This window comes from Bombus vancouverensis, chromosome 8 (assembly GCF_051014615.1).
Source record: "Bombus vancouverensis nearcticus chromosome 8, iyBomVanc1_principal, whole genome shotgun sequence".
NCBI lineage: Eukaryota > Metazoa > Arthropoda > Insecta > Hymenoptera > Apidae > Bombus > Bombus vancouverensis.
In genome coordinates this window covers 11,000,625-11,020,696 of record NC_134918.1, presented here as the reverse complement: position 1 = coordinate 11,020,696, position 20,072 = coordinate 11,000,625, and the positions used below count along the sequence as shown (strand labels likewise).

At 32.1% G+C, this 20,072-nt stretch overlaps 1 protein-coding gene across 1 annotated transcript in view; it reads right to left on the bottom strand.

The window, feature by feature from the left end:
• LOC117162727 (cadherin-23) overlaps window positions 1-20,072 on the bottom strand; it is a 32,421-nt gene continuing 12,349 nt past the window's right edge. Inside the window, exons 2-25 of the mRNA XM_033344637.2 lie at window positions 19,073-19,376; window positions 16,989-17,140; window positions 14,619-14,999; window positions 13,081-13,210; window positions 12,188-12,555; window positions 11,302-11,440; window positions 10,264-10,519; window positions 9,649-9,923; window positions 9,065-9,390; window positions 8,242-8,553; window positions 7,298-7,571; window positions 6,559-6,859; window positions 6,179-6,374; window positions 5,913-6,070; window positions 5,247-5,428; window positions 4,894-5,117; window positions 4,421-4,609; window positions 3,665-3,958; window positions 3,169-3,408; window positions 2,698-2,883; window positions 2,376-2,512; window positions 1,619-2,010; window positions 775-1,039; window positions 1-534 (exon numbers count right to left, since the gene is read on the bottom strand). Of these exons, the coding sequence (XP_033200528.1) occupies window positions 420-534; window positions 775-1,039; window positions 1,619-2,010; window positions 2,376-2,512; window positions 2,698-2,883; window positions 3,169-3,408; window positions 3,665-3,958; window positions 4,421-4,609; window positions 4,894-5,117; window positions 5,247-5,428; window positions 5,913-6,070; window positions 6,179-6,374; window positions 6,559-6,859; window positions 7,298-7,571; window positions 8,242-8,553; window positions 9,065-9,390; window positions 9,649-9,923; window positions 10,264-10,519; window positions 11,302-11,440; window positions 12,188-12,555; window positions 13,081-13,210; window positions 14,619-14,999; window positions 16,989-17,140; window positions 19,073-19,376 (5,796 nt within the window). The 3' untranslated portion in view covers window positions 1-419. The remainder of the gene's footprint in view (window positions 535-774; window positions 1,040-1,618; window positions 2,011-2,375; window positions 2,513-2,697; window positions 2,884-3,168; window positions 3,409-3,664; window positions 3,959-4,420; window positions 4,610-4,893; window positions 5,118-5,246; window positions 5,429-5,912; window positions 6,071-6,178; window positions 6,375-6,558; window positions 6,860-7,297; window positions 7,572-8,241; window positions 8,554-9,064; window positions 9,391-9,648; window positions 9,924-10,263; window positions 10,520-11,301; window positions 11,441-12,187; window positions 12,556-13,080; window positions 13,211-14,618; window positions 15,000-16,988; window positions 17,141-19,072; window positions 19,377-20,072) is intronic.

The window sequence follows — 20,072 nt, the reverse complement described above, 5'->3', positions numbered from 1 at the left end:
TATTATTGAATCAATTATTTATTTATCAAACAGAAATATAAAGTGTACAATGGTACAAGTGTATGTAACATACTGACGTGCAGAGATCATGGTTAAATTTCTTTTTCTTATTAACCAAAGTTTCTCACGAACTTGGAAGTGAGATTCTTCCAAACTATAATTGCTTATATCTATAATAGTAATTTACTATTAATATGGATACAAGACAAAATACGAATAATGAAAATATGAATTTGATAATACAAAATATTTGTCACTGTCAATTTGTAAAAATACTATGAAATAAATATTAAATATATACTAACGCTGATACGAAGTGTGACTATTTACAAGAATTATTCTATTGCACTTCTTACGAAGTTATAAATACTACCGCGCAAATAAGAATTTTTTTCCATCGTATTATCGTCGTTGTTCAATTACAGTTCCGTCGTTTCTATCTTTTTACCAAGTGGATTAACGATATTGTTTTGCGTTCGATATATTGGAGAACTTCGATGAAAGTCATTTGGTATATTTGCCACACTTCCCGCGCTGCAAATAAAATTTATTATTTCTAATTTTAATACTTACTATATATATATTCTAATGCTTACTATATGTACTTTATTAATTATTTATTTTATTTATTTCTTGTAAATACTACTGTCTTTATTATGTCTATTGATAATCATTTAATCCTACTATTATCCTAATTAATTAATTAAACGTATTAGTAGATTATATATATAGATATACTTAATATCATGCCAATTAGAAGTAAGTAGCATTTACCTTGAAATGGAAGACGCTCTTGGCTCGATATAGTACGGTTTATCATCGGTTCTTTGGTTTGTATTAGCTTCGTTCATTATTTCTTCGTTGTTCAATGCATTTTCATCGAGAGAATCCCTCTCAGACGTGTGACTAAGTGATTCGTCACTTTTAAACCACTCATTCTCGTAAGCGTGCATCCATATAGGATTAGAACCTTCTACACTATGCTTGTTTGTATTCGGTACACGACCAGGTCCTCTTATAAATTCTGCATCTGATGTTCCTTAAACAAATGTGAACAAATTAAGTTTTGAAAATTATGTTGGCAATAACTTAGGCACATAGGGTTTTGTATAAACGTCAGAAATTGTAAATCGAATAATAATTTAAAATCAGCATGTAATATGTATTTCAGACATTATTTCATGTATAAAACTATAATTTTTCTTATATGCATAATTATATATATATGCTGACTGGATTGCTCAATGGATATTCAAATGTATCTGTTATCGAATAACAAAAGGATATAATATATAGTTCAGTTACAATCTATCAGTAAATACATATGCAAATATTAAATATAACTATATAGCCATACGTATACATAAAAGAGGACTACATAAAAGACAGATATATACTGTAAAATTTGTTCTAGAAACTTCCTAGTCTTAGGAGAATTATTTGTTGAATTGATTATGTAACTGTGTAATTAGTCACAGGTTCTATTATTTCTTACGCTTATATGATAACATTATACGATAAATCCAATTAATTGTTTTGAATTTTCCATTAATATCTTAAACTGATAATGTCTTATTAATGAAAAACAAGGTATTATGCACAGAATTGTGATATTTACCAAACGGTGATGCATTTGCGGCTTTCAATTGCCTGCGGAACGAGGCTCTTTGCGAAATGCACAAGGCTATGCACAGAATTAGCAGAGCTCCTAGGAACAAGGTCAAAGTCAAAAGCCAAAACGTGGTTCCTGCTTGCTCGTACTGAACAATCGGTTGATATTGAGCCGGTTGCGTGTCGAGAACATTGAATTCCTTAAACAGACCATCGAGTTTCTCTATATTTCTGTCGACTAATTCCAGGACTTCCGACACTTCAAGAATGGAATTGTCTCGACGATTTACAAGGTGCATGTACAAATCGGTCTTTGTTCGATCGACAGAACCGTCGTGATTCTCGTGGATTTTGTAATCATCAATATTAACTATCGCTCCAGTCACGTTGCCCAGTGTCCTAAAAATTTACGTTACGGAATTGTAAAATTTTGTTCTACATGGAAATTATATTCTGCGTTGTTCATAACTGAAAATATATAACTACAAAAAGTAATCTATTAGAATTAATATAATAGATACTTTTGTAACTTCTGCAAAGTGTATGTTTGCAGCAACTTTATCGGATTTACCTTAAACTTTACCAATGTAATTACGATAATTGTGTTTCATACTAATGAAATTTCAAAATGTTTTATACTTTCACGTTTTATTATTTCATAAATCGTTGTAAATGCCGATAAAGTTGTAAAATTATTAATACGTAAGTAGTGATATAAATTCAAAGTTCTAGTGTTTATAATTTTAGAAACTTTCCACACTGACTCTCTAAACGTCTCTATTCTGTTGCGGACTTCCGGTGGATGTTGCCGCAACACGAAACGGACTCTCTGATCTTCTCTTAGTAAATAAATAAATACTCTTGCAGTATCTTCTAAACCATGGGTATCATTGGCTAACACCTGTTTAAATACATTAATAAAATTTGACTAATAGTAATATTATTTGATACGCCTTATATAAGATGTAGTATTAGTAATAACAATCATGACCTCGTAACTACGATTATACTTTATTAGCATACTGTGCACGAAACTACACTGAGAGATTACGAGATATGATCTCTTTTAAAATCAATTTGATTTACCATAAAATCAAAATATCCTTTCATCCCTCTCTGAGGGTCGAAATTTAAACTCACTACCCCGGTGAGTTTATTAACCAGAAAAGGTTGCAGCTCAATATCGTCCAAACCTTCTGTCAAAGTCATGTGAATTTTACCAACTTGGTAATAATTAACTATAGCATTATCACCTGCATCCAAGTCAATCGCCTGAAACAAAAACCGTAATTTCTATTGTTTAAAATAGGTAACAATAAATTATCTGTCAGTCTAAAAAACAATTTTTTAATGTTTACTTCAACAATGACGATAGTTCACATGCATTCTTACTACATGATTTCATTCGGTATACTGTTATGTTATTTGTTATTAATTTCGTTAATACACTGGAAATCGAGATACCTTGCATATTATGTATTTTTCTTAAAATTTCTAAAAATTATTTGCACCATTTATATCATTATTGTAATATACTATCTGATGAATAGATTTTACCTTGACTTGCATAAATTGCGTGCCAAAATCAGCTTCTGTAGTAACTCCACCCGTGAATATCTTACTAACAAACTTGGGTGGATTATCGTTTATGTCCATTACATTTATAACAATCTTCAACGTAGTATCGTCCGCTTCATCGGAAAGCGTTCCGTTCGCTGGAACAGTATTACAATCTTCTGTCGCTTTCACAATTAACAAATGTTCCTCTTGCTGTTCTCTGTCTAACGTTTTCGCAGTCTGAAACGATTAATTGTACGATTAAAATTGTACGATTAAAATTGTACGATTGAAACGATTAAATAATGTAGTTAATGTGTGAGCTGAACTGAAAGCAATTGAACTCATGAAAAAAGCTCTATAAAAGAAGAATAGATAACTTTATAAAAGGATGACAAGAATTTATAGAATATGAAAGAAAATACGTCACTGACAAATTAACGATAAGCAGTTGTTACAGTTATATATCACACTTTGTTATTTGTTCGTGACTTACAGTCAATTCGTGTCTAAAGATATCGAGGATAAAGAGTCCATCATCATTGCCGCTGATTATAAAATAACACACTTGAGTAGGAGGATCGTCAAGATCATCAACTTCGTCCCTATCGACAGTTTCTGGTAATTGTACAGTTTCAGAGCCAGGAGGTTGCTCTTCTGTGAAGTCAATCTTGAATATGTCTACCAAAAATTGAGGCTCGTAATCGTTGATGTTTCGCACGTAAATAATCAGATCTAGATCCGTGCTGAGAGGAGTTGGAGTTCCTAGATCGTATGCTTCTACTCTGATCTATGAGTGAGAATTAACAACCATTATTATCTTATACTCGATGCCATTTGTGTCAAATATTCTACGTACTTCAATTAGTTTTCGAGCGATTTGATTATATGGTAAAATCATCGTACACAGACATCGATGTCAATTAATTTTTAAATTAAATGGTTCGGAAGAACAGTTATTAGAGTTATTAGAGCAATGCAAATATTTGTCAATTAGAAATAAAATCATTTAAGTTTATGTTTTATTTGCATTCTATAATTCTCTATCCAGATTAAAATAAAAATAAAAATTGAAATCGATATCTCCAGGATGATTTTGGGAAAAAGACAGTTTATAACACATCCTGATTATACGGTGCAAATTTATCCAAGTGTAAAAGTAGAGAATATACGTATATTTGTACATATACCATGCCTTCTCTCGTGTATTATTCTGTACCTTTTTTTTTATAAAGAATGTAATTTAAATTACCTCGTACAATTTCTGCGTTTCTCTGTCTAACGGGAGTTTTAGTGAGATAATGCCGGTGGTATCGTCGATGTGAAATGTTCTCCAATGACCAGCCAAGTCTTGCTTCAAACGATAATGAACGTCGCCATTTGGACCAGTATCGGCATCTTTGGCTTCAATTTGTATGATCGATGTCCCGACTGTCACATTCTATAAATAATATTCGTCAGAACAGCACGAACAACGTGTAGTACAGCATGTATTGCAAATTCCTTATATGGATAATGCGATATTGCATTAAAAAAATCGTTTTACTTTTCAAAGTAAGTTGGTAAAAATGCCTTAAATAAAGTAATACTTATGTCAAAAGATTGGCAGTCCAAGTGACAAATTAATTCATCTTTCCTAATTGATAGTCGAATAAAGGAAACATTCGAACACGACAATATAAGAAAGAAGCATAAAAATTTACATTAACACAAGTGCAAATTTACCTCTGCTACTCGAATAGTTGTATTATGCTGTGGACTAATAAAGACTGGCGGATTGTCGTTGTAATCCGTCACACAAATATTTAAAACAGAAATGTCTTTATTGGAAGGACTACCAAGATCTCGGGCTTCCAGATGTAACGAATAATTCCCGAATTTTCCTCGAAGTGAATGTGCCGCTTTTATATTTGCCGTCCAATAGTCTGCTTGTTCTAGGATGAATAAACCTAATCGAAAGAGTCAACATTTACGTTATTAGTTGGTCTTCTTACATACATGATATCTATAAGATGTTTCATTAGATATTTTTCATAGTCATCTCGTAGAATAACAAAACGTAAATTCTTTATACAAACCTAATTCATTTCCAGAAAGAATTCTAATTTTCATACGACCATTTGGAGTTGTTGGATCATCTGCATCCTTCACCTTAATGGTAAAAACTAAATCTTTCACGTCATGGAATTCTGATATGGTAACACATGTTGCAGGTATGTCCATTTTTGGTGGATTGTCGTTGACATCTGTTACAGTGACCCTTAAAACGAATTTTTTGCAAATTATTTGAAACTATTAGAATATTCTGCTCATGAATAATGCGTAAACCGTTATAATAAAGTTTTTAAGTTAATGCTACTGTCTCTATATTAGTATTTCATACTAATATAGGTAGCACAGATATTAATTCAAGAGATAATTAATTTTCACAGACAGCAGAATTTACACAAATAATTAATTTGCACAGATGAATCGCAAATATATATATATATAAATCTTATTATCTTATATGGAATAGCTAATAAATTATATAATGAATCTCTTAAATAAAAGGAACAGTTGACATATGTCAAGTGTGCATTCTAAAATGCATTACATAAATACAATACAATAAAACTGTATTAAACACAATAAATCAAGTTGCTGTTAATGTTTTAAAATTATCAAATTGTCAATATGACTTAATTCTTAGAACGGTTAATTTTTATGAAACGGATGTCAATTGCAACATGAAAGTAACTTACTTGATCTGCTTAAACGCATTTCTCGATTCCCCAGCTGTATAACCGAACTGATAGTTATCCCAAGCCTCTATGACTAGAACGTAATTTTGTTTATCCTCCCAGTCAATCGAATCTGCTACTGTCAAGACGCCAGACTCAGGATGAATGGCAAATGTACCCTGTATTATAAAACATTTTTAATAAATTTTTTCTGTTGTCGTAAATCTTCATAATGAATAATCCATATGACAAACTTATGTTAACGACATAACGAAAAGTATGCTTGCCTGGGACGACATTCTATCTAATAAATATGTAATTTTTCCATAATCTCCGCTATCAGGATCTCTAGCTTGAATGGTAGCTACTTCTGTACCGATCTTAGCGTTTTCCATCACAGTCAAATTACTGATATCAGTTACAAAGTACGGGTTATTGTCATTTTCGTCCAGTACTTGAACGTATACCTCAGATAAACTCGATCTACGAATAAAATTCAAATTTAGTAACAGGATCGTTACTGTGTAAATTTTAAGAAAGGTATAAAGATATAGTGACATCAATCATAAATTCTTGATCTTGCGTTTAGATTTTTTACTATGGTAAAGCAAACATGGTAAAGGTAATTTTTCCTGAGGCAATTTAAAATTAATGAAAGGCACTTTACCTAGGTGGAATTCCTGAGTCAGTGGCACGTACAGTTAGATTAAGCCAGGAATATTGTTCTCTATCGATTTTATTCGCCACGACCATTTCACCTGTTTCAGAATCAAGATGAACTAAATCTGCCAGTTCTTTAGGACTTTCTAACGAATACGTAATACTACGATTCTTATCTGCATCATCGGCAACAATGCTCGCAATATTTACGCCGTTTTTACTGTTCTCTGTTACAGATCGTCTATAAAATGGTCTGCGAAATCTTGGGTTATTGTCGTTTTCATCTTCGATTATTATGTTCAACGTAGCTGAAATTACAAGCTTAAAATTAATCTCAAACAATATACTGTACCGTATTTTGAAAGGAGGAGTAAACATCAAAAAAAAGTAAAAATAATAATAATAGGAATAAACCAATTTTTTAAATATTGCACCTGCAGAAACTATTACATATATACATATATAATATTAAAGTATGAATAGGATTTTAGAAGTAATAAATCTAATATTAACTTTACCAATATTAAGAACCGTTTAAGTTTACTAATTCGTATTACAATGTTAGAAAAATATATGATATTATTCGTTATGATATTTAGGTGGTGAAATTTTCAACTTAGGTTTTGTTTCTTTATAAAAATTCGAATTTGTATAAACATTCACAGTCTAATTAATAACTTGTTCGTGAAAGAATTCCAAATATACTCTAAACGTTGTTTTTTCTACTTTTAGTGAAGTATACTAACCGGATGCAGTCTGTATTCCTCTGATTGCAGCCAAATCTTCAACAACTAACCCCAATCTTATCGTTTCCACTCTTTCTCTATCTAACAATTTAACCACACGAAGCAATCCATCGAGTGCATTTAATTCCAAAGCGGACAAATAATCATATTCTTGGATCTTAATTAGCGTTCCTTCCTCGTTTCTTGCCTCCGAAGAATTTGGATCGATACGATAACGTAATATCGGCGCTATGTCTGGATCATTAGCCACAACACGATGCACGTACGCTCCAACCTAATAAAATAGCGCAAATTATCAAACATAACCATTTCATTTTCTTCTATAAAGAATATGTTTCATAGGTGAGAGATCGTGGCAGACAATTATTTCATTAGAGACAAAGACTCGAATTATAAACTGAGTAACTCAACAAACAATTAGTCAAACGAATTTAACGACTTAAACGTTTATTACCGTCCATTTTTATATAAATATGTATAAAACACATTTACATATCCGCTTGTGTCATAGAAAAATGTTTTAAATACGCTACTGTATGTATACAGGGTGTCCTAGATTTTTCCAACCAAACTTTGTAAGAATATTGTATGAGTATAAACCACAAAAATATTACATAAACATAGGTTGTTTAGTCTTGTTAAAAAATTATATAAAATATAGACAAAACAATAATTCAGTATCCAACAGTACAGATTCACGAATTAGACTTCCTTATTACATTTTGAAACCAATGTACGATAAGGTTAACGATGTAACTCATACACTTATATATCTATATATGTATACACATATGCATACTAGGTTTTTACGTGTATTAAAAAGATATGAATACGTATTCCGAACTGATACGGACAATTGGTTAATTAAGACTAAACACGATCAAAATGAATTGCATGGATTGGAGATATGTAATATTCCTCTACATTGGAATTTAAATACGTACTTGTGTATTTTCACGAATGGTCACCGTACCCGGGTCGATAAAGACGGGTGGTTTATTGTTAACGTCTACGATAGTGATATTGACCAGAACTTCGGCCGTTCTTTGGATTTCCGTTCCACTATCGATCGCTATGACGTTCAAGCTGTATCTTGTAGTCTTCGGTGAAGTCAAATCTGGATCTAAATTGGAACCCGGTGCAACTCTAATTACACCTTTTTCCGGACTAATCACAAATTTATCACCTGCGCCGCTTTGAATTCGATAAACTAATTTATTGTTAGGTGAAGATAAATCCTTATCCCAAGCTTTGACCTGCAATAAATATATTTTCCCATTATGCTCTGTCCTAATGATTTCTATCATTAACGGACTGTGAATTTTCATGCACTTATAGAAAATTTAAAAATGCAAAATTCCACAGAATAATGTGAAACAATCTATAAGATACCCTAAGTATAATACTTTGTCTACGATATTTGGTAGGTGAAACGATTTTCTATCGAATTTTTCAGAAGAATCTGCAGTCTAATTGTTATGAATAAAATTTTACACAAATAATTAATTGATACGTAAATACTCTAAGAAATACAATGGTGTGTAAATACCTTTAGCTATTGTACATACTACTAACGTTTATTCAACTTTAAAATAAATTTCATCGCTATAAATTAAGGAACAAAAGATTTTATTATAGAACGTAACACATTGTTGTTACTAAATACAAATCGAATAGCTTAAACAGTATCGATATCCAATAATAGTTAATTAACAAATATTTAATCAAGCTGAGATTAAAATTTGGAAATTAACCAATGGTATCTACCTGTACTACACTGGTACCTCCAGGCAGGTCCTCAGGGATGCTTTTCTTGTACAACGTTCTCTCAAATGCAGGTGGATTGTCATTGATGTCTTTCAGATAAATAATTAATGGCGCATCTGAGCTCAAACTTGGAGTACCCATATCCCTAGCTCGTACCGTCAATCTCAATGGACGTACTGATGTTTCCTTGTGTCCTTGACTAATAGGCAAGGCTTCATAATCCAAGGGCATCGTGGGGATAATTATGCCGCGCTTTGAATCGATACTAAAATTCCGTGAAAATTCTCCCGATACTAAGGCATACGTCACTTCGCTGTTCTTCGTACCTGTTACGAATTTGACGAAAAAACGCTTAGACTTTTTAACAGCAACGTTAATATCGATTTATGTATCGTAGATTGAACATTTTACTTAAAATGCATGTACGTTGTTTTGTATTATTTTACGTGTTCGAATGAGTAATAAATTCTTTCGTGTATCTTTTAAATCCTCTTAATGTGCACGATGATGCACGTGTCATGAAAAAATGAACAGACTTATTCCTTAACCTAATATACCAATATCGATGAAAGTAAGTTTCAAACCATTCAAATCGATGTCAAACGCTTCGACGATTAAGGGCGATTGGAAATGATCTTCGTTCTCCAGAAGCACTGCTTCGTATTTGTTTTGTAGAAATATAGGAGCATTGTCGTTAACATCCTTCACATTGACGACCAACTGGACAGTATTGCGATTACCTTTGCCAAGGTCATCTCTTGCCTCAACGGTTAAATAATGTCGAGATACTAGTTCTCGATCGAAGCTTGGCCCCGGTTCTTTAACCGTGATTAGTCCTGTTAGAGGATCCATCGATAACCTGCAATTAATAAGAGGAAATTATGGTATTGCATGACAAGTGTGGTAAAATTTGATATTCCACATCAAGATCCAAACAAATTGCTCGAAAATACCCATCATTGCGGTAAAAGCGTTGGTAAAATTTCATATACTTTTCCTTTCGATTCCGTAAATTAATAATACACTCTTCTTTAACTTTTACTAAACTAATCATTTTAGAAGTGAGTGTTTTATTACATTAATAACTCTAAAGACAGCCCTGAATGTAATTATAAACTTAAGACTGTCTGCCAATTCTGGATGTTTGGTAATCTCAATTTGAAACATCAATTTGAATAATTTCGTGTTGTAAAACTTACACATGCGCAATACTGCCTCCTAAATTGGTGTATCTAATTCCTCGTGTTCCAAAATTCCCGCTATCTTCGTCCAAGGCTTGAACCCATGCCACCGTAGTGCCGACGGCGCAATTTTCCGGAATCGATACCTCATACATGTCCTCCGTGAACTCTGGATAATTATCGTTCTGGTCTTTTATGAAAACGACTACCGGCACTTTACTCTGCTTTGGTGCCACTGTTACCACCTCCTTTGCGATTAATGTGAAATTTACCTCTGAAATTACGAAATTATTTTCTATGAACAAAAGCAAAATAGAGTTACTTTGAATAAACTTAGAATAGGAAATATAATTGTTGATATTACACGAGACGATGACACGGAGGATTTACAATTTTAGAAGCTTGTTCTCATAGAGAAGGTAAAGATGCAATTAATTAACATAAGACCGAAGATCGATATATCCAACGTAAAGTAAACTTTTCTATTGACGAGCATTTGATATTGCAAGTGAGTCATCCCATCGCATGTAGTCAGAAGAATCGATTTGCATTTCTAACTTCATACCAAAGGAATACTTGGAAACATATCATTTACGTGGAATTTGTATAGATATAGAAAGAAAACACATTAACTATTCCTCGTAAATATGGAAAGAAACTTTTGTATTTTACATTAACGTGAGTGATTTTAAAGATTGTATGGATTAAAAATTGTAAATATTTATTAGCTCTTTCTTTATCACTTTGTATAAATTAATGCAGCAAACAGTAAAAGTCAATTACGAGTTGTTATTAGATTTAAATAAAGGAAAAGTTATATAAAACAATTGCGATATATTGGATGTAAAATAAATGTCAGAAATAATTGTTTTTGTTTAAACGTAAGACGTGTAGCGTAAATTGCCGTTCAAAAATTGTTAAATATACCTATATACGTATATAATCTTGGTTTCATTTCTTAAAATTAAACCGTAGTACAGTGCTGTCACGCATTAATTCTACACAATTTTAATAAAGAAATCGATGAAAGAATGATTGAATAATTATTTGAAGTACCTGATCTACTTTCAAAATCTAGTTTGCTGGAGTTTTTGACGCGTATAAGAAATGGAGCTTCGTTAATTCCTCTCGACGGAGTCACGTCGAATATTCCGTCATCGCCGTCAATAAACATTTTAAACGTACCATTAGTTCCCTGAAAAAGTAAAATAAACCTTCATAGAATAAACGAGCCCGTCTGAATTTTATCCAGGACATTAAAGAAATGCGTATTTTACATAATTTAAAAAATTATGCTATAAGTTTGATGAACTGCTTCATCGCTCAAGTGAAGGTAAAAGTAAAAGTAAAGAATTTGTAGCTATTCCTGCTACCTAAGAGATGAATAACGTTAACAGTGTGAAGTTTCGTACGTAACAGTGTTATATGCATATTATATAATTCAAGAATTTGGATGGCAAGTTTTTTAAAGTTCTTCGTGGATCGAAGTTAATTGTGAAACATCATATAAATTGCGAATTAGTAGATACAGTAAAACTGTTAAAAGAGAGAAAAATCTAGCAAAACGGAATATAAATCTCGCAAAATTTTGAAGTTCAAAATTCGATAATTACAAATAAGGAAGAAAACATAGAGAAGGAAAATATTGCAATTGATCTTGCGAATATTTGACTTAAAATTGGAAAGATCGATAGAAGAATGTCTCTCCTTTCATCGATATCAGATGTCGGTACTAAACCATAAAGTAGAATAAAATCTTATTTTGGAATGGAAAGCAATAATTGTAAAATACGTAGAAACGCAAACACAACGTTATCATAGAATATCGTCACCTTAACTTCAAACAGTATGTTTGAAATTTCATGTGCTCAGAACTGAATCGTCATTTTCTCTCATATATTTTACAGTAATCTTGTGAAGTCATCTAAACTCTTTTTCTCACCAAGTCATGATCGTAAACTTCCGGAATTGCATCCCCGATGAAATTAACCGGCGTATTATGCGGTGCATTTTCGTTTATCTCGGCACGATATCTCGCGCTTCTGAACTTTGGAGTCTCATCGTTCACGTCCGTTAGAATAATAGTGACTTCGGTCGAAACAGACGGTGCAGGCACAATATTCGATACTTCTCTCACGGTAATTTCCAAGATAAAAGTGCCCTCGGCATTTTCCTCTGCCTCACGATCGAGTTGCGCCCTGGTGAACACCAAACCGGAAGTCGTGTCTATGTCGAATAGATACCTCGGACCTTGCGTGATGCTATATGTTACTTTATTATTTATTCCTTTGTCACCGTCCACTGCGCGAACTACAAAATATTTCATATAATTAATAAGATGTGTTCTGTAATGTAATGTTATATTAGATTGTCCTGAAAATCCCTTTAATTTTATAGGGAAATAATAGATGCACAACATTTTTTGTTTTATATTAATTTATTGAATTATGTATGATCCATTTTATTCTATATGGATCATGTAAAAATGTTGTGCATCTACTATTTAACTATAAAACGAAAGGGACTTGCAGGACAACTTAACATATTGATTTCATTATATAATTGGCGTAATATAGTTGACTAGATTTTAGCTTTGAATGTAAAAATTATAGATCAGATAGAAATAATTTATCGATCAGAATGTTTGGTTCTGCCATAAAGCATAGTTTTATATTATTAATATGATTTCGTACCAAATATTTCTTTAAAAAATAAGCTGTTCAACCTCGTTTTTAAGTTAACGATAATTATATGACAAATATCTGAAAAATTTTCCCTTTGATTTTATCTTTGCTGATTTCTACATTGTTCGATATTGGTAACAGGTTTGCTGACCTTGAAGAACGGATGTGCCTATTCTTGCATTTTCACTGATCCTGGCAACAGGTGTTATGGTTATGAATTCTGGAGGTTGATCCTCGACGTCCTGAACCTTGACGAGTATCGCGGTTGTTCCCGTGTTTACCTGAAATAATTGCCAGTGAATATACAGTGAAAGCTATTTGTATGTCGTTGCTACAACTATAAAGTTAGAATATATGTAACATAGTATATAACAAAAACTGTCATTTATATATCATAATACTTGTTTAGAGCATTAAGTTAAATCATTCTAAGTATATAGGCATTTTCGTAATCTTTCAGATATTTAAAAAAATAAAAGTATTTTTAGAGCTAATGTTAGCACTGCTATAAGGGCTTTATCTTGAATGAAATCCTCATACCCTCATATTTACGATAACAGGCAATGTCAATGACAGATAAGTCTCCTTCAACGTATTATGATATAGACAGAATGAACTAAACCTTCTAAAAGTAATTGAATTCGTACAAATTTATGTAATTGTTGTAATTAATCACAATATAATACTAGACAGTACCAAATCTTCTTAATTTCTTTTCGAAATTTCTGTAAGATGTTCTTCAGATATTACGTGTATGGTGTTGGTGGATTAACTTTTATTCGTGTACATTTATTACTGTAAGTGTATGATATACAGTTACATTATGTACTTGATCATATTTAATAATAAAGAAAACATTTCTCTTTCCATTTTTACGATAAATCAACTGTACAAGTACTTCTCTCTCCCTTCCTGTACATCTTAATTCGTAAATGAATTCTGATCAGAAGCAAAAAAAAAAAAAAAAAAAAGAAAACATATTTTAACTGAATAAATGGATATTTCATGTATTACAATCTAATATTGCAAATAAAGTTAGTATTCGCAGGTTTCCTAATACCTTTTTCTCACCATGTATAGCACACTTCGGACACTTTTGGATATATTTTTAAACGTTAAATATTTTTCGCGCTTTAAGAGTGCCAAGAAGAACCGTTTACCTTATTTACATACAATTGGTTAATTAAAATTCAACCTCAAAGTCCTTCCCGGAAAGGTGGCGGAAATGTTTTCTGTTTTTCTGGATCATCATTATGGTACCTTAACAGTTTCCGCAGCAAGCCACAATTTATGACCGTAATTCGGTTTGTTACGTGTTATAAACTGATTTCCATAATTGTACTTTTTTTTACTCGACGCAATCACGAGAGAACTTCGACTAAATTCGTGATCACCGCAAATTATCGGCGACTTTAGCGTAATTCTTATTAGTAGGACGAGAAAGATATGCGCTGTTGAATATGCATTACAATTAAATTTCTGAATTTGACACGATTGTAAAGATATACGGCACGATATTTAAAAAACACGTTCCATCTGTTACATATAAATCGTATTTATATTAACTGTATCCACAAATCGAACGGTATGAGCAAGCCAAAGCGAACAAAGATATTTCAATTTCGAATATTATCACAGATTGTAAAAACTTGCAATTTCATCATATTTAGATCAACGCCAAACACAAACCTTTTCGTTTATTGCTCGATCGATTGCCAGAATTCTCAACTGGTATAGATATTTTTTTTCGTAATCCAGACGGCCGACAAGGCGGATGACACCCTTTCCATTGACAGTGGAAACGCTGAACACGTCATTATCACCGTCAAGTTCTTGGAGGTAGTAAACCACCTGACCATGTGCTCCTAAATCCGCATCGGTGGCTTCGACCGTTGTTAAAATACCCGGACCGGAGTCTTCACGAAGCGTCAAGGAAGTAGGATGTGGACGGAAGATTGGCACGTTGTCATTAACATCTTCCACCAGAAGCAGTAAACTTTGCGTGATGAAATTTCCTTCACCGAGTCTTCCATCTGTCAGTGTCAACACTAACGCGTACTCGTCCCTTACCTGGCAAAAAGACAAGCGCAACGAAGTTTTTAGACATATTGCTATTTTGTAGTTACAAATTTGTTGCTTCTGGTAAACGAAAGTTTTTAATATTTAGAAAAAAGAAGTTCGACATTATTGTAGTTTAAACTTGATGTATTTATTTATTTGGTCAAATATTTTGTATCGCTTTGGTGGGCAATGGTTAAATGATATTAGTGATTAACACTATTCAATTTTCAAAGTTAATCCGATGATTAAACTTTGATACGATCTTTGGGTGATTTTCGATCAAATTGCATTTTTCTAACGTCAGAGAATTTCTTTTTGACACAAGTGCTCTTTGTAGCTTTTTCTGTGCAGAATTCAGATGAAAATTTGAGGATCGCTCAAACAATAAAGTTTGATTTATTGCTGTACATCTGAGTTCTTTTTTAATAAGAAATGAAATTTATTTTTTGACTGACTCTTACACATAATGCGATGGTTGTTACCATTTGACGAAAAAATCCTAGAACAGGTAACTTGTATCTCTGCTTTGCTTTCATCTAATTAAAAAAATCGTTTCATCTAATTAAAAAAATTAAAACCAAATGCTTAAAAAGATAAGCTATGCATCATTGAAAACGATTTAAGTTTGCCTAATAGAATTTCCCCCTGTTCTATCGTTCTAAATCCCATAGCTCCGTCCACTTGAAAGGAACATCCTGTATATAGCTTACAAAAAAAAAGTTGCAAATGCCCATTATGTTAATAACGTATGTGACGGCAAACTCGTCTTTCTGCGTTACTTTCAAGTATAGAAAAATGTAGCGTATCACATAAAGGCGGCTAATAGAATTCCTACGTCAGTATCGTCTTAATGTCAAAAAAGTAAGTTGGGAGTGCCGGATGATCATGAAAGCTTGATAACATGCAAACTACCCTGTCACTTAGAAAGTGGCAGACTTTTTTTATTATTATTATTATAAACCAATCGCGCGAAAATCACCATCGGGATACGTGCATCGTCAAACCAATAATCACGGGACATACGGTATTCCTCGACAAGAAATTAAACCGCACGGAAATAGTAACATTTAAGAGAGACGATGATGACAAAATAACAACTTCCACGAATAGATCATCGAGCGTAGATCACTAGTTGCACGCTTCTTTAGCTCGTTCGCTCGTCCCTGAGTTTCTCTTTAATGTCTTCGATATTGCTGTTACCATGATCGGTCCTACGATGCGTGAAAGATACTCGAACAAGGAGGATCGTTCGTGCAAGATGCACAACGTCGAACGAGCGAACGTAGAAATTATTTTCTGTATCGCAAAATGGGTGAAGGTAAGAACGAAGAACTGTTTTTAGTTGCCTTTTTACGTTTTGGAGAAATGTACGGGAACGTGCCTCTTCGTTCAAGCGAAGATTCATTGCCTGACAACTTGCATGTTAAAAAACACATGCCAAATACACCAATTAACGTCATAAAAATTAGTACTCGCTGTTTGACGAACTTTATTTATCAGAATTTCTTTGAATATATTCCTTTTATTTTTATCTTCATATAGAATTCTGCAATTTAAGAATACAATTTCTAAATCTTAAAATTTATATGTCACTTAAACATCAAGGTGAATCTTAATACATTGCTGCAATTTTCTACTGAATTTACATTACAAAATTGTATATTGTCTGCTTTTGAGAAGGATCAATAACATAATGGAATTGGAGTTTGCTTTAAGCAATTTCCATTCTTACGTACAACTTGTAACAAATGATACAAATTTTGCTGATCATTGATATTACCACATTTGATTACGATATCGTCGATCAGTTGCTGACTTTGTAAAGTAATTATATGTTTATTGCTAATGACTAAAGTAGTACATAATAATACTACTGAATGAATAATCAAGTTCAAAGGTGTTACGAAACATTCAAAGTGGTGCTCAAAGGAACAGTTTCGCTGCTGACAAGCGAATAGAATCATTAGAAGGAAATAGACCGGCTCGAGAACGAATTACCTCTCTGTCCAGTAATTTGTTCAAGTAAATATTGGCTTCGGTTGGACTAAAATTCTCGACCCGAATCACACCACTGCCAGGTTGATCTCTAACGCCGAAAGTCAGGCTGTCACCGTCAGGATCGACGCCGCGAAGCCTGTAAATTAAACTGCCTGCAACAGAAACCAGTTGGCACGAATCGCAACACGATACGGCAACGAACAAAGGGCGTAATTAATTTAAATGTACAGAAATGCTGATTGGACTGTAAACATAGTGTACAGGCGTGTAATCTTTGTAAGATAGTTAATGTAAAAAGGAAGTGTAGATCCGTGATGTTTCAAACAGATAATTATTGCATTTAATAATTATAATCATTATAATTATTATTGTTAAATATTATATATAATTATTAATAATAATTATATATCTTTTAATTTCCTGTATAGAATATAGAAATTGATCGGAATGTTGCCAAATATATGCAAGTGTTAATCAAACGAGATGCTAAATGAGAGAAACAAGTTAATCGCAGAGGAATTTTGTAAAAAATTTTGTTTTTGCGAAACTACATGAAAACAGAAGAAGAATTTTCATTAACAGTATTATTCACTTTGTGCGATTTTTTATGGTATATAACAGAATGGAGTAAAAATATTCAAAGCAGTTAAATAATCATACGTGATTAAAGTGATATACTATAATAATAAATAAGTCTTAAACAAATATCAATTTCTAGTCGTTTTTTTTTATTATTTTTGCTGTTTTAATTAATTAGGATGAAGCGAAATACATGTTTTAATATATTTATGTTTATGTTATTCGCGTCGTTCGTAGTTATAAATTGAGTTTTCGTTCAATTGATATCATTAATAATTCAAACATGGACATCATTTGCTGTACAGTCCAACAATAATTCAAATTAACGAGATCAAAAATTATTATGACTGAAAGTAATTATATGTTTAATTAAAAAACGAATAACTGTTGTAACGCTTGCAAGCATCACATTTGTCTTATCTCATTCCTTCATAAATAATTCTTCGCTTATTGTATGCTATTAAATAATTTATAACGAATAATTCGTCAAGCTATAAGATACTGAAGAATATTCAGCTGCCAATGGTATTAGTGTCATCATTGCTCGGATTTTATACAATATGACAACTAACATTATTTTATATAATATACTGTGGCATACTGAAGCAAAAAGCTTATTAAATCACATTGATCTAGGTTAGATATTCAGAAAATAATACAATGAAACGCCTGTGAATACTCTAGTTTCGTATTGTTTCAGGTTAATAATAATCTTCCACATACTATACACGTTTATTTTAATCTCATATTTCTCACCTGAATAAAACTTATTCAAGTACAGACGAAACCTCTTTAAAGGAAAAAGAATTTCCTTAAGTACTAAATAAGTGCGTTATGAAAACTATGAACTAAATATTAGAAATTTTCATTAGCAAAAGAATGGCTCGGAACGATTGTTTCTGAACTATGAATTAAAACGAACTACATGCAAATTTTTAAAAATATTACATTTCATTAAACAATATATATGATTCAACCAGTATCAAGAAGAATTATTTCAAAAAGTTACTAAGAGATGTATAAAACTTTCTTATTATTTTCCAGATTCGATCGATACCTCGTTAAATTCATAAATTGACTTTACTATATATATGTAAATATTCTTGAAAGATGTTGAATAGTACAACACATGTTTCACATAAAAGATTTTACAAAATACATTTTGAAGAATTATGAAGCCGTATAATTGGCACTAAATAAATTACACGCATTTCGCCTTTTATAATAACGAGAATATCTTATTACACTCAATCTATAACGATTATAATTTTAAATTCAATTACTTAGTAAGTGCAAATCTTGAATCACAAGCTTTTTATATTCTAGTACGTAGAATAATTCGAAAATAGAGATTGTTGAAATGAGAATAAATGGAATAAATACAGATATTAGAAAAAAGTAGAAGATAAGTGTGCAATTGTACAGGAAATGTACGTAAGTAAGAAGAGTATGTGGTTGTGTAAAACGATGTATTATACAACGAATTTCTATATACATGTTCTTACCAACTGGCGTATCGGGACCTTCCTTTAACCTAATGACAATTTCCGTCTGGCCGTCGATCAGGAAACGCGGCGGATTGTTCCTGGCCGAACAACTCGCTAAAAGGCAGGCGAACACGAAAGCGAGCCATTCTGACTTAAACCTGCGTCTCTTGTAGGATCGCAACAACCACGAAAACGCGATGATTGGTTTCGTCGAGGTCATCTTGATGGCAAGCTTCGTGTAATTAACATGGTTATTTTCGCCCGATGAATGGAAATTAACTCGATTTTGAGGTGAATTTGAAGTGTGCGCCGATATTGGAACCTTAAATAAAAGAAGAAAAAAGATTTATTCATTGTGTGGAAGTTATGCATAAAGCCGTAGATAGTATTTTATATATGTTCGTAAATAATATTTTATCATATTTCACACGTTGTTAATGTATGTTCGACGTTGTTAATGTATAATTACTTTAAAATATAAAAACGTTATTCACTTTTAGTTTGAATTGTAAGTACATATATCAACGTATTCGATCTTATGCAGAAGTTCTTATGAATGAGACATATCTATTTTATAAATTAAGAATATTTACATTAAAGTTGGAGAAGAGAAGAAAAATAAGTAAATTGTGTGCGTGTTTGTATGGCTGCATATTCTACAAATATTTTTCTAAAGTAACAAGCTAAAATTATATTAAACTAAACTAGTTTCTTGATAAGAGAAACATGCAGTTTCATCAATACAAGTTATGTCCTTTTTTTAATTAAAATGAAATCATTGCAAAAAGTGTAATGTTTAACATCTTCTTTGAGTTATTGGGTGTCATGAATTCTCATAAAAATATTGTTTTTTTTTTTACTTACTATTCAGAATATACTCGCTACAAAGATATTATGATTAACTCAAAACAAATTATATATCCGAGCAAATTGGGTTGAAATTCCGTCATCTTTTTAAGACATTGAGAACATCCTACATTTCTCATTTCAAATAGTGTTTAAAACAAGCAACTTCATT